This window comes from Hyposmocoma kahamanoa, unplaced genomic scaffold, assembly GCF_003589595.1.
Source record: "Hyposmocoma kahamanoa isolate Upper Pololo Valley unplaced genomic scaffold, ASM358959v1 93, whole genome shotgun sequence".
In the NCBI taxonomy this organism is placed as follows: Eukaryota; Metazoa; Arthropoda; class Insecta; order Lepidoptera; family Cosmopterigidae; genus Hyposmocoma; species Hyposmocoma kahamanoa.
The window spans coordinates 8,432,430-8,452,101 of NW_020654810.1; the positions used below are offsets into that span (position 1 = coordinate 8,432,430).

Genomic DNA, 19,672 nt, shown 5'->3' on the forward strand with positions numbered 1-19,672 from the left:
TTCATAAACACAGTACAAGCCGTCACGTTAGATTGCGGCACACTAATATAAATCTAACCATATTAAATGTATGAAACCGGTACCGTTCTGATGCGTCACGACACGACATCTCAGATAAATGTAAATCCGGCTTAATTATACGACGTAGTCCTTGTTTCAAAACATTTTTTGGGAGTAAATTTGACAGATTGGAGAAGACAGATACTTCTAATAATACTTCATATACAGATAGGTACCTCCTAGACTTGTTTCTGAAATATCGAAAAACCTGTAAATTCTGACAGTAATTTGGAGAAGATAACTACTCTGACAACTTTTGTTTAATTACTTTAATGAATGAAATGAATTACTTCCTGAGTCTGAGCCCTTCAAAGGCTCACTACCCAAAAGAGACACAATTTAATCCTTAAGTCCTCGATTGACAAGAACAAGCTAGCTGCTTGGGTGGTCGTTACTGACTACCTTCCGTTGCCTGCGCGGAAAAAGAACCCTTAAGGTAAGACTGCGTCGTGTTTGCTGATAGTACATTAAAGGTAATAAACCGGAGATCAGAATGAGTAGTTTTTTTCTTGACTTTTCGCGCTTAGCGTGTCAGCCACTTACAAGGTCATTGATTTTTGTTATTAAAAAGGGAGGAAACGAAAGGTTTAGGAAGAGAAAGACAGATGAAAAAAACGTATCAGGTGAGGAAATATGAGATGCAAATAAACAATTAGTATTACGGAGGAGAAATATATTTACTCAAACCTCTTTTGAAAAGGAATTTTAAGTAAATATAATAACTTTTACGTCTTTAAGAGGTCGATAATACCTCACTCTGAAATCCAGGAATTAATGTATTGTGTTTCGTTTTGTTTGTACGTTTCTGATGTGTAACTTTCATTTGTTTTGCTAAGTAATGTCTTTAGAAGAAAAATATTATAATTGTAGTTAGTATATTGTAATTTTAGTAGCAATAGAGGTCTTTGTGAAAGAGTTCGTCCAGGGTAGTACTGCCACCATATCTATTTCTGCCGCCTAGCATTAATGTTAGCATTACTACGTTTCGGTTCTTGAAGGGTAAGGGTGCTGGTGAAATTACAGGCACATGGGACTTGTCAAGTTATGACTCAGGGTGACGGGTGCGGTGGAAATGCCCCTCAGATCTTTGCGGTTTAAAGCTGTGAGTGGCTCTGCAACTGTTACGGAGAGGCTTGCTTGCCACCAGGCGCACGATCTTGTTTGACCCGTCACTTGATATTAAAAAAAAAGTTAAAATATTACTATTTCTGAGGGAGGTTTTAAACACGAAATTTAGGTAAATATATTAGAGTATATATATATAATTAATAATAATAAAATTCTAGTAGAACAGCTCAAGAATTGTTTTAATTAAATTAAATTTCGAAACTAAATATAAACAACAATCTCGTATTCCATATTATTAAGTAACATTATATCCATAAATATTATAAACGTAATTAGTAAACATTAAAATAATGGGTTCGCATCCAGGTTTCATTCAAATGCAACAACTGGTTGTGAATCGGAATAAACACTATTATTATCCATTCGTCAAGGGATAATGGATAACACCTTACCGGAACGTACCCATCTATAACACTAATTAGAAAGATCACTACTAGGGATGCGCATTACGATTTCATTTTTATGAAGATCGATTTAATTGAATACCATCTAGCGATTATTTGAATCGATTAATTTCTATGCGATTTTTAAGTGAATCGATTCAATATTAAGGCGAATTGAATCGTCTAGGTCGTATTCATAATTTAAACAAAAGTCTCATAAAGATGAGGACAATGCTTTGGGCATTAAGTTATATGACATCATTATTGAAAGTTTAGTTAATGTAAACGATTGGCAATTAAATCATGTAATAATTATTACAAATTTTGAAACGATTTTTATGAGATCCATTTAAGAGGCATAAATGATCCATTACGATACAAAAAATCGTTTCAAAGCAAAAACTCGTGCATCCCTAATCACTACCACCTTTCATATATCTACATCATTCTTAACCTACATAGTAACATTCACCACAATGGAAATAACAACGAGAAACTGGAAGCAATGGAAATAAGTTTTATACGGAACTAACTTGCATGGCGGCGAAACGAGGAGTCGTCTCCATATCCAACGAGTCGGTAGTCACCTGGGAGCGACTGTCGGAGTTTTCCGTACTGTTCAGCACAGAGGACATCGATATCTTATCGTCTTTAACACTACCGTTCGCGTCTACCTCGATGCTGCTAGATTTCTGTGAGTCGACCATGTCGCCTCCACCGCCACTGAGCGAATTCCATATCCCTTTTGAAGATTCCTTAAGTGTGACCTTTTTCTCATTGGCCGCAGCTTTGTCTTTGCCGTCTTTAGTCTTCTTGCCGAGGACGGGAAACGCACTGAGTTTCGGCTTGGAGTTGCGGACCACCCCGCCACGTTGTATAGGTTGGGCTGCAGGGTCAGATTCTCCTTCCTCCGTGATTGATGTGAGTCCGTCCGGTGGGTCGGTGGGAACTGCCTGTCCAGCTTGTATCGGTATGTCATCTGGAAACAAACAAAATAATATCATTATTCATCATCATTATCATGATTTCAGCCAAAAGACGTCCACTGCTTAATCATAACGCACACACTCACTGCTGAACATAGGCATCCCCCAAAGAATGCCACGACTTGTCCTGCACCCAGCTTGCATCCAGCGGATTCCCGCAGCATTCACCAGATCGTCAGTCCACCTTGTGGGTGGTCTGCAATTGGCTTTGGTAGCCTAGCTAGCTTAGGGGACTAGGAGGTCTTGATTTTATTTTGCCCATGATTTGGGGGGATTTCGCCATAATCGCCACCCTTGGCAGGCGGGTTGGCGGTCGCAGTTTGAATGCAGGTGTACTCGAGGATGCTGCTGCCCATCCTCATTGCTTGTTCTTGATCCCTTTGTCGCCTTGTACGACACCCACAAGAAGAGAAGGTAATGGGGGGAGTTGTCGGAGTTCTATTCTAAGCAGGACACCACACGGCATATTATTATTAAAAACATCTTTTATTTAGATATTTTAATATTATTTGGGTCATAGAGCTTGAAAACTAAATAATAGAATAATAAGTATAATAAGACAAGTATGATAACTTCATATAAATGTAGCAGCGCGACGAAGAAAAGCGTTTGTGGTTTTGTAACTGCAATTCCTCAAGCACGGATACGTTCGTACGATGCAACTCCAACACCACATCTCAAAAGCGTCAATTCTTTGCCTGTCAGCGGTTTTAACCGTCCAGCCTTCTGCGCCGTACAAAAATATGGAGAAGACTAGAGTGCAAACTATGTGTATCTTTGTTCTATTGCGAATGTATCTGTCGTTCCATATCTTTGCAAGTTGTGCATGACAGTTTTTGCCATACCGACGCGTCGTCGTATGACTGACCCAAGGTACAAGAACTCTTCTGACAGACAACTAAGTTTTGATTATACAAGTATTCGACTTTTTATCGTGCATTATTATTTAATATTCGAGTATTGTATTGTGAAATATTACTTAATAATTACACTATAGTATAAATAATAGATAAATACTTGAATATTTAAATAATAAAAATTGCCACGGAAATTAGGTAGTGAACACTAATCCGAATGTAAAAGAAAGTAATTTCTATACTTGTCTTATTATACAGAATTGACTCGAGTCGACACCGTGCAAGAGCGAAAAACACGTTGCGCGTTTCATTTCTATTCGAACCGACGTGAACGTACAACATCTTTTTCGTTTGAATTACTGAAGGACAGAAAGTTCTTTCTGATTGGCTTATTGCGATTCAGTTTCTAGAATCAATTTTGCTGTTTTGCAAATGTATGAAACGAAACCTCCATGACAACGGTTTATTTTATAACTGACTTCGAAAAAAGTGGAGGTTATCAGTTCGACAGTATTCTTTTGTATGCATGTTACGCAATAATTTTTGTGAACCGATCTCAATGACCTCAGTATACCTCAGTATTGGTCCCATTTAAATTTGAAGAAAATATTCCATCTCTAAGGGTGGCAACCTAAGAGATGAATCCGGTTTCGCGCACTTTCCAGCGCTGAGGACGGTTTTTTATTAATTATATTTTTTAAAGTAAATGAAGAAAGCCGTTCGGTGAATTCCTCTGAAACTTCTGGTAACTAGTCGTTGATCGATTCGAGTCTATGTATATATCTATACATATAGGTACAAAGGTTATGGCCAAAAAAATTGTTAATGTACAGCTAGAAGAGACTTACTTTTTTTTTCATTTATAATATCAAGTGACGGGACGAACAAGTCGTGTGCCGATGATAAGCTACACGCTTGTCCATAACCGTTGCAGTGCCATTCAAAGCTTTTAATTGCAAAGATCTAAGGGGCACTGCCACTGCGCCCGTCACCATGAGACCGTTGATAAGTCCCATGTGACTGTAATTTCGCCAGCCTTCATAACGGAAACTCACATTAGTGTTTGGCGGCAGAAATAGGTAAGGTGGTACTTCCCTGGTCAAAGAGCTCTACTACTAGTAAAATAAAAATATCTCATTCTCTTGTAACGATAGAGTCACAGATTTTTATAATAACAACCCGTGTTTAGCACGTGTGACGTATAAAGCTTGCTTGTGCCCCAAGGCAAAATGTTTTACGATCTATAATGTAATATGGATTCTACAATCATTAGTAAAATACCACACATAATAAAAACCACACAGGACTATATTACTAACATCATAAGCAATAACTTTGTTCCATGATTTTTCACATAATAAATTTACCAATAGTTAATTTAATAAGTTTTTGTATTGTTTGACAATTTTTATATCTACATTTGGTAGTAAGGTAGTAAAGTTCAACCATAAGCGTTCTCCCTAACGACGACGGGTTAGTAAACACCAGTCCGGTGAAAGAAAGAAAATGGAAGCGTAAATATACTGCCGCTTTCTTTTGTAACCGCACAGAGTTACCACCGTTTAGAGCGACCTATTTAAATATTATTTGTACGAACGTAAAACTGATGAATTATTAAAAGTCATAGCACAAAAGTTACAGTTTTTGATGTTAGTATTTCACAAATAACCCTGTAAAATATTAACAACCTGAAATAGGTCGAAGAGAGACGTGGTATGACGATGTGTTATAGAGGTGGTGAATATTACACCTGCTATAGTGTAAATATTTATACTATGACTACAGTATTGGCAGGTCGATATCTATAAAAGTAACCCTGATTTATTATTACTGATTTTTTTTCTCATTCACATTGCGCGAGGTTCTTTAAACTGAAAGAAAATTCACAACGTTATATTTTTTGATAAACTTGAAAATGTTTAGTCTAACAACAATGTTAGGCGCACGACTGTTTCGTCCCATCACTGGGTATCATAAAAAAAGACATATTTAAAGCAAAAATACGTCTATAATATAGGTATAAAATAAACGATAGTGCTGCATTGCCGTACTGTTTATTGATTGCTTGTGCTCCAAAGCTAAACGTTTTACGAACTATAATGTAATATCGATCAAATTACATTAACTATGGAGTTTATGTGCGTATTTCTAAACCTAAAATCTTTGATGTCCTTAAATGAAAGACAGGCAAGGTAATTTAGACCTTAAAATTGTGCTGCTAATATTGAGTTTGTGAGTTAAACGTTCGTGTGACTTCCGCAGTATGGCATTAAAATCAAACTCGTAATCTTTTACATTGCCATCACCCGTTGAGAAGTAATATTCAGACGTAGGTTCTATGTAGACATGTGAGCAACGTGTAAGGTTTAGAAATGTGCACAACAGCCGTCTAAATGTGCAAGTTGAATGGCTGGCATTGCTATTCTGTCGTTCCGGCTCGTGTCGTTCATTACTTAGTAAGTTAGTGATGCAAACTTTGAAAAGCTTGATGGCTTAAACGGCAACACTGTCAAGTTTGGAAGACATTTAGTAAAAACTGTAGTTTAAGCGGCAATACTGTCATAAATTTGCCAGATAATAAAAACTAGTTAAAAAAACCGGCAACACTTGCAAAAGTACGCCAGATAATGAGTGAAAAACTGTAGTTTAAATAGCACCACAGTCGAAAGTGTGCCAGATAATTAGTAAAAAAAAAACAAGAGGCAATATTGTCAAAAGTTTATCAGATGAATCCAGTTTAAATCGCAACACTGCCAAAACTTTGCCAGACAATGAAAAACTTTAGCTAAAATGGCAATACTGTCAAAAATTTGCCAGACAGTAAAAAACAATAATAGGCAACATGGAGCAGGAAAGACCAAAATTCATTGCCACAAGACTGGCTTGCGCCTTAAGTGGTTAGCCTATTGTACTTAAATGAAACCACGAGACTTTTTGTATGTACGAGTAGTGTACTTGCTATGTATGTATAGACGGGATCTATGAACTCTAGAGGGCATACCTGGCATCAAAAATTTAAATAAATTATTGCAATTCATTAGTGCATAGCATTAACTGATTTTTCTTTTGTCATCTTATAAACAATTTATTTCGATCTGCAAATGAAATAGAGAAGTATGACATTCTTTCTCACTTTTGAATACCTACTATTTATTGTTTGCCGAATTACTGAGCAATGTTACGTGACGCTAAATATATCTAATTAAATGTGATTTACTATTCCACGACTGCTCTATTATGATCGTGAAAATCAAAACCTCGGACGAAATAATAAGGATTTTGGCGTCGTGTTCTGTCTGCGAGTACGTATATTTGTCTGTGGCATCATGGTTCCCGAATGGATCTACCGATTGGACTGACTTTTTTGTTTGTAATGTTATATAACTTTTTATTTGTTTGTAATAAATAACGCTATTAGAGGTGGATTTGTACGGTGAAAGCAGTTTAGGGTCTTCGGCTGGCAATTCTGCTTGTGAAGGCCTTTCAGGCACTATTACAGCTGAACACTAATTTGCAATCGAATGATCAAAGTACCTAAGTACTATACATGCATTAAATAAATCTTTAACTCTTTGAAAGAATCACGAAATAAAAGCTCAATTGATACTTATACGTAGTAATATAACAATTTACTACACACACAAGCACATTTAGCAAAACAAAAAATAATATAAAGCAGTAATTAGAATTCACATCTTTTAATATCCATTTAGCCTAATTCAAACTTAAAAAAAATCGTAATTAAATAAAGCGTATTTGTTTAGATTTTGTAACAAACAAGAAGCAATATAGATTTTTAAGACTTGACATGTCAAACCGTGCCTATGGAGCATGTAACCGTTCCCAAAAATCGGGAAAATAAAAAGAACTCATACCGTGATAAGAAATCTGTAATTAGTGATAATCATATACAGCAGGAACAGGTGAAAATTTAAAAACTGTAACAGTTTAACATCGAGTAATTCAAACTTTAATCAATTTTTTTCCACAGTTTACGAAATTTACAAGGACGTATAATCAACTATCTGACTAACCTGTATTAGTTGGAAATTAAAGCAAATGAATGAAAAACATGACAGTCGGCAAATTTATTATTTCAAAATTAGACCTAAAATAACCGATCAGACTTTCGAAAAAAAAAACAACTGCATCATTTTGGAGATATCACTTGTGTTCCGCTAAATGTGTCCGGTGTGTGTTTTATTTGAAAGAGTTTTTTTTTAATTTCTACTTATCTCGTCACGAAACTAAAATGCTGAGTTTCCAGCCTCACTTTTGTTTAAGAGAAAATAAATTGCCGAGTAGCGCAATTCACCCGTAAGAAGACACCTACAAATTATCACGAATTCTGCACAACCTCAAACGAAAAGGTGTGGAAACCATAACTAAGGTACTTTCCGTTACGTTGACAAGTGAACATTCTTTACGCAAATCAAGATTTTTTAATAATTTGAGTGCACAAGTCTAAAACTACTGTTGTGGGTTTTGTCGCGGAGATCACTATACTACACCAGTATTATAACATGCATGTGTGCTTATTGCCATTATTGTGACTATTTTTGTAATATGCGATCCTACCTCTAGTTTTGCATTGATGTAAGTTTTAATAACTGACAATCATTATTGAAAACCCGTGATATGGATTTATTGACGTCACTATCACTTTCTTGTGATCTAACTGAAGAGTTTGACTTTGTGTCAGAATTCTCAGGTTCTTTCAAAGATGGTTTCCACAAATCTCCATTAAACATTTTAAATAAGCCTTTTGATATTGTATTATCGCTTGTTTCGTAGACAAAAACGTATTTAGTCCAAAAACGGTCCGAAACGTGAGATAATGAGCATTCGTTTGGCAGCATGCAAAATGAATGATGTTCATCTGTTTATGAATAAAAAACAGTACAAAATTACTACCATACTATTTTAGAACGAATCTAGTATTAAATTGTTTTACTACGATAATACATTTTACAATAGTTACAAATATAAGAAGTGTATTTTTAATATTACCTGGTAATTTCTTAGTCCGAAATGAAGCATTGGTAATCATGGACTTTGACATCGTAACTGTAGTCGAAGCTGGCGACAGAGCGACGCTTATGCCCATTGGTCCATCAGACGGTTGACCTGAAAGACAGGCGAGTGATTTATTAATATTATAGAGGGCTTTCTACGCATATTTTATCCCTGCACGACGTATCACTCCTTTCCTGTACATTTGACGCAACATGGGTAACAATCGCAGATTGGGAAATCGTCGGGGACAGTGCAAATCCGCGTATCTACATACGCGTATTGGTAAAAAGCGCTTATTTGCACTAAACCAAATTTCACAGGGGAGGGATTTAACGTTATTACTTTGTGATTTCTATAGCTACGATTTTAATTTTTAATAAGTCACGCGGATTTGATTTGGCCATTAAAGTACCGAAAAGGAAACTCATAATCAAATGCTAGTTACGCGTAATTGCATCGAAATTCTCATATCATCTCAAAATTCTCATCGAATATCATCTGCGACGAAATTCTTTCACTACGATGACAGGCAGCATTATAGTATATGTTAGCAATACGATAAGATCTTTCGAGAATAATTGTCTACTTCAAAAATATTCAATTAATGATAAAAAGATGTTAAAATTGACGCGTATCGGACGTGCAAAGTTGCCGGACCGTATAACGACCCATTGTTGTAATATGATTGTTTCAACCAATAAAAAGATCGGATTCACAATAAACTCGAGCACAATTTGAATACAGTTCTTAGTAAATCAATTATAAAGTAAGTATTTTCGTTTGAGACATTTTTTTGACGTAGATATATTTGCTCATGGCCACTAAATAGCAGTGGCGTTGCGTGAAAATTGTTATTAGTAAAGCCGTAGCAAAAACCACCGATATTTAAATAACCTTTTTATCGCTAAAGACGCCTTGGCGACATAGATAACACCTTATTTGTACACACGTTACTAGTACTGGTTAAGTTAGCTTACATAAAAACTGAGCACAAAATCTAGTAAATTACTTTAAAACCTATGATAAACGAATTTTGTTAAGGACATAATTATTATTGAATTTTTTGAATAAATTGATTAAGTACTGAGGATTGTTGATTTACATAAGCCGGTGAGAATCTAGTTATATGAACGCCTCGTCACTGTTACCTAGCCCTGCAGCAAAGGTAAGGTCTACGGTGAAACGAGCTCGCCTAGAAAATGCCTATTCAGTCGCACCTTGAAGATACTCGGGTTGTATGTGCGCGGAAACACCGTCGCAGGCAGGGAATTTCATTTTTGGGCTGTGCGCGTAATAAAAGGTGACGAAAAGGGAATATCGACCAAATAAGGATGATTTCCCGCCGTACGACAGATGTCGGGTGGTAAAAATAGGGGCGGGAGGAATGAGCTGAAAGAGCTCATGGGCACACAAGCACCATTTTTATATAATATCAAGTGACGGGACAAGCAAGCCGTGCGCTTGATGGTAAGCTACACGCCTATCCATAGCAGTTGCAGTGCCACTCTGAGCTTTAAATCGCAAAGATCTGAGGGGCACTGCCACTGCGCCCGTCACCCTGAGACATAAGTTGACAAGTCCCATGAGCGTGTAATTTCACCAGTGCCCTTACCCTTGAAAACCGGAACGCAGTAATACTCACATTATTGCTTAACACTGCGCAGAGTCGAAGCGTCGCGACGCGTCATGTTTTTCGCCTATAGCATATTCATCTCTATTTTCCCATAATTAAGGTACAAATTTGTGTTATGCAAATATGGAGTCGCGCGATGACGACGTTACTTGGGCGCAGTGAGGTGTCAGACACCGCGCGTACTAATGCGAATGTCGTCGCGCGTCGCCAGGCGTTGTAGTTGAAAAACAAGACGCGACGCGACGCTTCGACTCTGCGCCAGTGTGAGTTGAGCTTTAGTGACGATTACTTGACATATTAATAAATAATGGTATTGAATAATGATTTATTGAATAATGACTCGGATTTTGCTACCCACAGCGGCAGCGAATAACGCCTATAAGTATTTGAAGTAATCTGAACAGCTTTTTACACAGACAGACCTCTTTGGTAGGTCGTACAGTGTGTGTACTGCAGTAGACGCGCAACGTAGGGTACATTATCATTACCAAATAGTTGTGAGTGGAAAGTACCTGAGCTGTTTTTCAATGAATTGATAACAGCGCTGGTGACCAACATAACGTCAGGGAATAGTTCGTACTGAGCCCTCGTGTCGATGTCTTTCACAGCCGCCAGAGCGAATGTATAGAACTCATTAAACATAGCGAAGTATGCTCCTTCTATCATTTCTAGCAGGAAACTGGGCGACACTGGGATCCTTGGTATTACTTTGGCGGTATTACGAGAACAACTATTTTTCTTCGTAAAACCCTGAGTGACTATTCTGGAACAAAAAATATATATAAAGGCAACTATATTTACCGTCATCAATTTATCAACAATCATTTCCATGCCTTACTTTCTCAAACTCCCATCTTATAAAGAGAGATTATTCAAGACATGGCAAAACTTTCTATTTATTTTAACTTTCTCATCAAGAGTGTTAATTTGGATGCGTTACTTGAAGAATAAGTAAAAGCCAGTGTGTAAACATTAAGGAAATGTGATATAAAAGCAGCCTACAAAATTGGTATACACAATCCATTTTTTGCATTTGGCGTCGATTTTCTAAATAAACGATCTCTTTGCACAAAATATACTAAAAACTGTTTTTATTTTATAATACCAAATGGCGGGACGAACAAGTCGTGCGCCTGGTGGTATGCGACACGCCTGTCCATGGCAGTTGCATTGCCATTCAGAGCTTTAAATCGCCAAGATCTTATCTACAGGGGTCAAGAGCACGTCAAGTCTGAAACTTAAGACTTGAAGAATCCAACTCTATGCCCGTTACGATAAGAACGGTTCAAAGTACAAAGTGTCAAGCTTGACGTGCTCTTGACTGTAAGTGACCAATACTTTTTGTTCAATTTCGTATTTGAAAAAAATTATAAATTTACATTCATATTTTTATTTCATTTTAATAGGATAATTAAACGCGAGCGAAGTGAAGGCTAGGTACATTGTGTAAAATAACTGCTGACATATTTTTGCGAAAAAGGATTACGTTTGTGTGTCTTAGAATAGATGAAAATAAATTAGATACAACATTAGAGGATGTATAATTAATGAACAATTGATTGTTGCGTCATCGCCTTTGTTGTGTGTACTTTCAAATAATAATGATGGTAATGGCGGTGGTAGTGGTATAAATATGGCCAACCGTTATGAACGAGACCATTATTCAGCCGAGCGTCGTATAATCAACAACTCCTGAGAATGCCTCGTACACGAAGGAGGATGGGAAAATTAACTGTATGACAAAAAAATTAACATGGCGCAGTTATTTTCCGCGAGTTAACCTTTACTGGATTCGCGGAGTAACAAATGGATTTCTGCAAAGTACCGCCGATTTATCAAACCTGAATCAATAACCGAGTCAATTTATCCCTTGATTAAAAGTTTTGTTATCGAAATATCAGCTTTAGATATAATTTTTTTATTGTTTGCACCACATACATAGAAAGATTACAGGACAAAAATGAAACACATTAACAATTAGCGGTCTTATCGGTTACAGCGACGATTTCTCCAGATAACCTTCACCTTTGTTCATAGAATAATAGATCTGTCATCAAATAACCAAACCTATAATGAACAGAGATTAGAACAGGCAGAATATTATCAACTTCAAGTAATAGATACACAGAATGGACCTCCCTCTGGCATCCCATAACAATTAAAGTAAAAAGCAAAAAATCAAAATAAAACAACTGTATTTTTACATTACTTGACTTCAAAACTTTACTTGCCGTAATAAAGTATTTGTATAGATACATTTAAAAAAATATATAGAATAAAATATAATAATTTCAGAGGGAGGTGTATTCCTTGAAATTGAGGTAAAGATACTCTGCCTATTGCGAACTTTGACAATGAGAGTTATATTTTCGATTTCGTTATTCAATATATGAGTGACTATGGCATTTCGTACAGGTAACAAAACAATAATATTCTTTGGCAAAATATAAGTTACTTTTTTCATTTTAATGAAACAATGCCATATAGAAGCTGCAGAGCGTCAGGCACGCAGCCGTCGCGATTTTCAGTTTGGCAGGTTTCATATGCACTAGTACATTACAAAAATTCCCGCGCCCGGAACGCTTTCGTGGTCGCCTCTGTGTGGCCAGAGCATTAAGGGTGCGCTAATTAATTTGATACATCCGCGCACAGCGCACAGCTCAAGTGTGGCCGGCGTCATTCGTATCACAGTTTAAATACAAAAAATGTTGTGATTTTATTTTGATGGAGGGACACAATTTGAAACCAAATCTATACTACGGTAGTATTTCAGTACTATATACATATTTCCAGGTGTCATAATAAAAATTTTGAAATATTTTGGTTTTAAGAGCAAACCTGGAGGAGGTTTTCAATTCGACTAATTTTTTTTGTGTGTATGTTACGCGATTATTCTGCGATTTGTGAACGGATTTTGAAGTTTTTTTTTTTTGTGGGAAAGACACACCCTTTCCAACAAAAAAATCCTCCATATTGGTCCCATTTAAAGAAGAAAATATTCCACCTCTAAGATTGGCAAACTAGGGAATGAATCCGGTTTCGTGCACTTTCCGTTAATCGATTTCAATAAAACTTGACAAATCAATGTAATTCTAATAAAAGAAAAGCCGATAAGCAAACTTTTATGCTCTGGCCACACAGCGGCGGCCGTGGAAGCGTTCTGGGCGCGGGAATTTTTGTAATGTACGAGTTTATATGAACCCTGCCATAATGAAACGCGCGGCTGATGCGCGGACGCCGGCGTCCCATGGTCACGGTTGACTGACCATGGGACCTGTAAAGGGCCCGAAGCGTTGGTTTGTTTGAAAAAACAAATACACGCGATTTAAATCCGGAAAAATAGTTTCAATTCCTAGGTAATTTCCAGGTTTGTATTTCCTACTAAGTTAGTCTTTTCTAGAACATATTTTCCCAAAGTGGTCCCTATTGTTAAGAGACCCAGGGTAAGGGCCTCAGAAGTAATTGATGCTGTCTAGTGCTATTGCGTTTGAAAAAAAAATCTGAAATGTTGAAATTTTTTTATCTTACCTAAGTTTTTTTTTTTTTTTTTTTTTTGGACCAAAAGTCTGGGAACCTATGTTCTAGAATATTCTAGAACATAGGTTCCCAGACATTAAATAATATTTCTGATAATATTATCAAGAAATATTTATTATTTAATATTCGTGTTACTTCACACATTCAATCACTTTAATATACTCGATTACTTAAATAATAAAAATTGCCACCGAAATTTGGTACAGAAAACTAATCTGAAAATTACCCAAAATATGCACATCCTTGGTGTACAGGGTGCGTGACAGCTTCAACAGTATACTGTACATAATCGTTCACAGAAAGGACTGTGTACATATTGGCCACTGTGGCGCATTTCAAGTGGAATGTAGTAAGTTTAATTAATTTTTAAATGCTAAAATTACCTTATAAAAACAGATCTTAGGTACTAATACAAATATAAAGAGCCCTTGTTGTTCGATGAATAAATTATTTCTTATTATTATTAGTTAAAGCCGTGGTAGCCTAATGGTTTGACCTACCGCCTCTCAAACAGAGGCCGTGGGTTCGAATCCGGGTTTCCTTCTGGAGAAACTTCGAGTTTTTCGGAGTTCATGTGCAAAATTTAATTTGAAATTTACCATTAACTTTTCTTTTTCGGTGATGGAAAGCATCGTGATGAAACCTGCACATCGAAGAAGGTTCACGAACTCTCGGAAAACTCATTGTGTCTGTGTGGCGGACTATGGCCTTTAGGCCTTAGGGTTTACTCTCGCCCGACTGACTGACTTGGCTTGTAGAACAGTTATTCTACTCGATTGACGATTTTTTCAAATAAATAGGTGGTTGATCCGAAATTGATGAATATATTAATTTTTAAATAATGACATTATCTTGTTTTATAGTCGTCCCCAAATAAGAGGCCAAATTTGACAGCTAAAGAAGGCGATAGTATGTAACTTTGAATGCGACGAACGAAACAATAATTAACATACCTGAGTTTTAAAAAAATACATACAATTTATTGAAATATTATAACAAAACATATGTGATAAAATGCACTTTTGAGTTACTCCGAAACGTCCTGAAAATAGTTACGTCCTCAAGCTATTTTATCTTAAATAATAGTGTTGTAAGCTATTAATCGCCGAATTTCACCGAGTCACTTCGATTTCCCGGAAAAATATTGACTTATGTAGTTGTTTTATTGATGAACTTATTTACACTAAACTCTCGTAATAAACCATTTATGAATACTATAAAACCAAAATTAAAAGAATTGCATACAATTCATTCAAGTTAAGGGCAATTGCTACAGAGTTGCAAGGAATTCTGTAAATTAATTGCTTTTAACTGAATTGCACGATTTGGCCTTTTAGGCCCCCTGAACAACAATGAACCGAAAAATATTCTAAACAATCACAAACTCTTAAAATTTTGAATCGATTTCTCGTGAAAATCGTATAATGTGATTAGTCCACATCCCTATTCGCGTCACGATGACAAGTGTCAAATTTGGCCTCTTATTTGGTGACGACTACAGTTTAATCAATTTCCTAATGTATTGTATTATTTGCATGCTCTTATTTAAGGCTAAATAGGATTAAGTTCTCCAAACTAATAAACTAATTTTACCACAAACATTTATAATGTACCCACCCTATTGCATTGCAAAAAAATTATATTCTATTCTAAGAGGAGACCCGTGTCCAGCAGTAGGACGTATAAATGGGTTGATGATATTAGTTGTTGAGTAAAAAAATAAACTTATTATTAAACTTATTATTATAGTAAAGACATATTAACATCCAGCACTAAAAAAAACATTAAATGATTAAGTAAATACCTTGAAGCTGCAATACATAAATTCCTCAAAGCAAGTTTTGGCAGTAAACTGAGCTGGCGATTGTATATGAACAATAACGCTGACATTACTTTCAATCTATTTTGAGCGTTGATACTTTCCACTTGAGACAGTGGACCCCAGCTGACTAATTTTGTGTTACATTCCTCCCATCTTCGAAGTGCACTTTCAGTCAGAAACTGTGGGCCTAAAGATAGTGGCTGCAACAAAGTATTAAAAATTGACAATAGATAAGGATTATTATTATTATAATACCAAGTGACGGGACGAATGAGCTGTGTGCCTGGTGGCAACACACAGGCCAGTCCATAACAGTGCCAGTGTCCACAGCAGTGCCACTCAGAGCTTTAAATCGCAAAGATCTGACGGGCACTGTCACTGCGCCCATCACCCTGAGATATAAGTTGACAAGTCCTATGTGCCTGTAAATTCACTAGCACCCTTAGGGCGCATTTATTTAACACGAATTTCATCGCGCTCACCGCACGGTTATTCAAAGGAATTTAGGGGCCGTGTTCCAAAACTCTACTCAATACTCAAGTCCTGATTTGAGTATTGCAGTGAGCAATGAAAATCATAATCAAGTCCTTGCCAGTAGGGTGGTAATTTCAGTGTTTGAAATCATACTCAAGTCTGCTCAAATCCTGACTTGAGCATTGAGTACTGTTCTGGAATACGACCCTAAATGTGGTTGCCTAGTAAATAGAATTCAGATTCGCTATTAATGTACGTGAAAGCGCGCACTGGGTGCTTACCCTTCGAAACCGAGAGAAATTGGTAAGGTGGCAATACTTCCCTGGAGATAAACTCTTTCATAAAGAGCTCTACTGCAATTATAACATAATTTTTTTGTAACGCACACACTCATAGCCCCGCACCAGGGAAACCCTTTATCGCGGGTACAACGGATACACGTATAGTAGTAGTAGTAGTACAACCACAAATTACACCCAAACTCACAAGAGAAATAAGTGTAGACCATACAAATATTTTTCCTGGGAATTGAACTAGGGACCTCTGTGTGTCAGAACAGCATTTGGAGGCAGTTTCTTTTTTTAAATTGTGTAACATTTTCTAGTACAAAAATAAACAAACTGCACCTACCTCGTGGTAAATAGAAGCCTGAGCCAATGATGGCAACCGAAACGATACAACTTTAGGTTTCCCATTTTCATCTACAACTTCAAAGTTATATAACCCTGAAATACAATTCAAATTTGGCATGTTTAATTCAGCCATACAAAAAAGAATGGAATGAAATAGGGTTTTTGCTAAGGAACAAATGATGAATGATGACCATCTCATTTATGTGAAATTTCACCAATCAATGGATAGAGCGGAATGGTTTGTGGAACAAGACATTAGCATTTTTTAAAATTACCTTTGAAAACATTTTATTTAGTACAGAATGATTGAAGAAATTAGTGTTGATAACATAATATAACTTCCATAACCAACACTTTAGGCCACTTGGCAATACATGATAGATGCTCGTATTTGTACTTGAAATGTAATCTGATTTACATACCTATAAGCAATGTTTCAATGCAGCGGTAAGACTTCAAGCCCTGTGCCGCAACACTTAGATATTTGTAGATAAGGACGGGCAAAAATTGCAGAGTAAACCTTTGTAGTTCAACCTCCTTGGACCTGTAGAAGCTGAATAGTTGTGTGCACACATCTTCTAGCATCTGAAAAAAATGGAAAACTATATTTCATTCAGGCTTCTGTCTAGTTGGTGGTAGATGCGATTGAAACGACTGCTTGCTCATAACGCATTGGTTTATTCTCATTATATTTGAATGGTGGACACAGCCATAAGATGTCTAAATACATAAATATATATAATTTGGATTTATCACAACTTATACATTTTTATGTGTTATTTATTATTTTATTGTGCTATAGCTACTATAGTTTGTCATTGATATAACATTAGATCAAAAACAGAATAATAATAGTTAAGTAGGTCATATTTGATTTTGTAAGTGCTTTTTATGGTAATTAATTAAATTGAACACTACTGTGTTAACCTGAACCGACATCTCTCATCAAGAAACAGTCTAAAAAAGTTAGAATTAAAAAGATACCTGTTCATATTTTTCTTCAATCTGCGAAGCACAGTGGTGGATATGATCACCCTCTTCTTCATTGTACAGAAGCTTGAAAATGGCTGTGGCTATCTCGTGGTTGTGCTCATGCTCTGCTGCAAAGCTTTTGATCTCATTCTCTTGCAATGATGCATATTCTTGCAGCCACTCAACTATCAAATTTTTCCAATCTGCCATTGTTATATGTAATAATGAATTCACCTAATTTGAATATTATAAAAATTATTGCCACTGCTGAAAAGAGAGAAATTAGATGGCTGTTAGATCCAGCTGGAGAGTAATTGTTTGTCAGGAGACTACATACTGGTTTACGTCTCACAGTTACCAATCATGATAATTTATTAGTTATTTAAAAGGGACTACACTTAATTTAATTACAACACAGACTGGACCATATTACAACATTTTATTGATTAAACATTTCAATTGATTAACCAGCTAATTACTCTGCTATGCTGAAACTTGTATGTATATTGTGTATGCCATTTTCCAGTAATCAATTAGTTTTGTTAAATATACATATACATACATACGGTCCATATCAAAGCCGATACAACCTGAATGATAAACTAACGAAAAATATTTACATACAAGAAGCTTTCAATGTAATTTACATGAAAGTCTTTTTATATCAATAAATTTAAGGTGCATTGAACACTTTCAAACCTTGTATGTATTGTAATCAGTTTGTCAAATAATTTGAGCACTCTAAATGTAAAGATAAAATTGACCAATATGAGGAGTTCAATCATCAGCTAAATTGGAAAACTCCATTTATAATAAAATTTTTAGACCCTTTTTTAAGACGTACTTAAAATGGACACAAAAGTCAGATAAGCAAACAAATTAAGTAGTTTTATTATGCCTCTATATTTATATTGTGTACATGGTGTGAAGGACCTGGTAGAGGCCACCACCAAAAACTGAGTAGATGTGTATCTAGCAATGTGCGACTTTGAATGTTGCTAGTATTAGTAAAATAATAATAAAACGCTTTTTTAAAGGTATCTTCTAAAAAGACAGTTTATTTTCTCCATGTAATTGATTTATAAATAACTGATCATAATTTGTTTGCATTCCTTAATACCTACAATGGAATTAACATTTGTAACAGTGAATTCAACTAGTAATTAATATAATAATTGTTATAAAATATTGCTTGCAAAGATAATCCAGAAACCATTGTTGGTAAGCGCCTGCAAAACTGTATTGTTAGCACACGGAAAAGATAAACTGTCTTTTTAGAAGATATCTTGCAAATTTTTTAAAATAAATTTTTTAGAAGCTTCCTAAAATAGTGAAAAAAAGTATGTTTAGGTAGAAATTAGGTAATAAATATTTGTATAAAAAGCGCAAAGGTTTCTACCTTTGATCCAACGGAAATGTCAATAAAGGTACTAAATAGTAGAAAATAGGTAGTAAATAATGAGCACTTTGATTTGTATATCTCGTTTGCTACAGCCATCCTGACGAACACGGAACTCCTCATTCATCCTCATCATGTCCATACCAAAATATCCCTGTCCCCATCAAATTATTTACCATACGTCAGAGAGGGCTAGGTGATCATGAGCAGAAATGCGCTATGGAATCTATGGATTAGTATGACTAATTAGTAATTAATGATCATTCAAATACGAAAATTAGTACATTACTAGTGTAGTAGGTGAGGTTAGTAATTTGACATTCAAATGATAGGGATAATGTTAGAGATTACTAACACACAATCGCGCAATTAACAACACAATCGCACATCGCTATGTGTAATATTATTTTGAGTACATAGATTAAGTATTGACTTATGCATAGGCTTAATGTGGCCTTTGCCTTCATATTGGGCAATTAAACTGCAGCACACACACAAACATACAAATACACAAATATTACCAAAAGTCGTTTGTATTTGATATATATCACTAGAAACAGTTTCAATTTCCGTATTGACCATTAGTGATCAAGTCAAGGTAATTTAATCTGATTCACACCGTACCTTTATTACACTTTGAAGGACACACCCCTTGAAGTTAAATTACTATATATTGGTACCTAACGTTAATAAATTAGGAACGAATAAGTATTATATAAAAAAGTTGTATCACCTGTTTTGTATGACTTTAACATTTCGTAATTAGAAAAAAA

General features: G+C 35.8%; 1 protein-coding gene across 1 annotated transcript; it reads right to left on the reverse strand.

Annotated features, from left to right (window-relative positions):
* Positions 1-1,739: 1,739 nt before the first annotated feature.
* On the reverse strand, positions 1,740-17,735 carry LOC113237309 (hyccin). Its single transcript, XM_026473706.1, has 7 exons — positions 17,513-17,735; positions 16,951-17,113; positions 16,527-16,621; positions 15,405-15,622; positions 10,576-10,826; positions 8,425-8,541; positions 1,740-2,550 (listed from the first exon to the last, which is right to left on the reverse strand). Exons 1-7 carry the CDS (start codon positions 17,708-17,710, stop codon positions 2,090-2,092), a joined length of 1,503 nt encoding a protein of 500 aa, XP_026329491.1. The 5' UTR covers positions 17,711-17,735; the 3' UTR covers positions 1,740-2,089.
* Between the last annotated feature and the right edge of the window lie 1,937 nt (positions 17,736-19,672).

Bases quoted from the DNA above. Each gene is read 5' to 3' on its own strand.
- LOC113237309 (XM_026473706.1), bottom strand. From the start codon at position 17,710: ATGGCAGATTGGAAAAATTTGATAGTTGAGTGGCTGCAAGAATATGCA. The intron at 16,622-16,950 runs GTATGTAAATCA...ATTGTATTTCAG, and splicing joins CATTGAAACATTGCTTATAG to GGTTATATAACTTTGAAGTT. The intron at 15,623-16,526 runs GTAGGTGCAGTT...ACTTTGTTGCAG, and splicing joins AGGCTTCTATTTACCACGAG to CCACTATCTTTAGGCCCACA.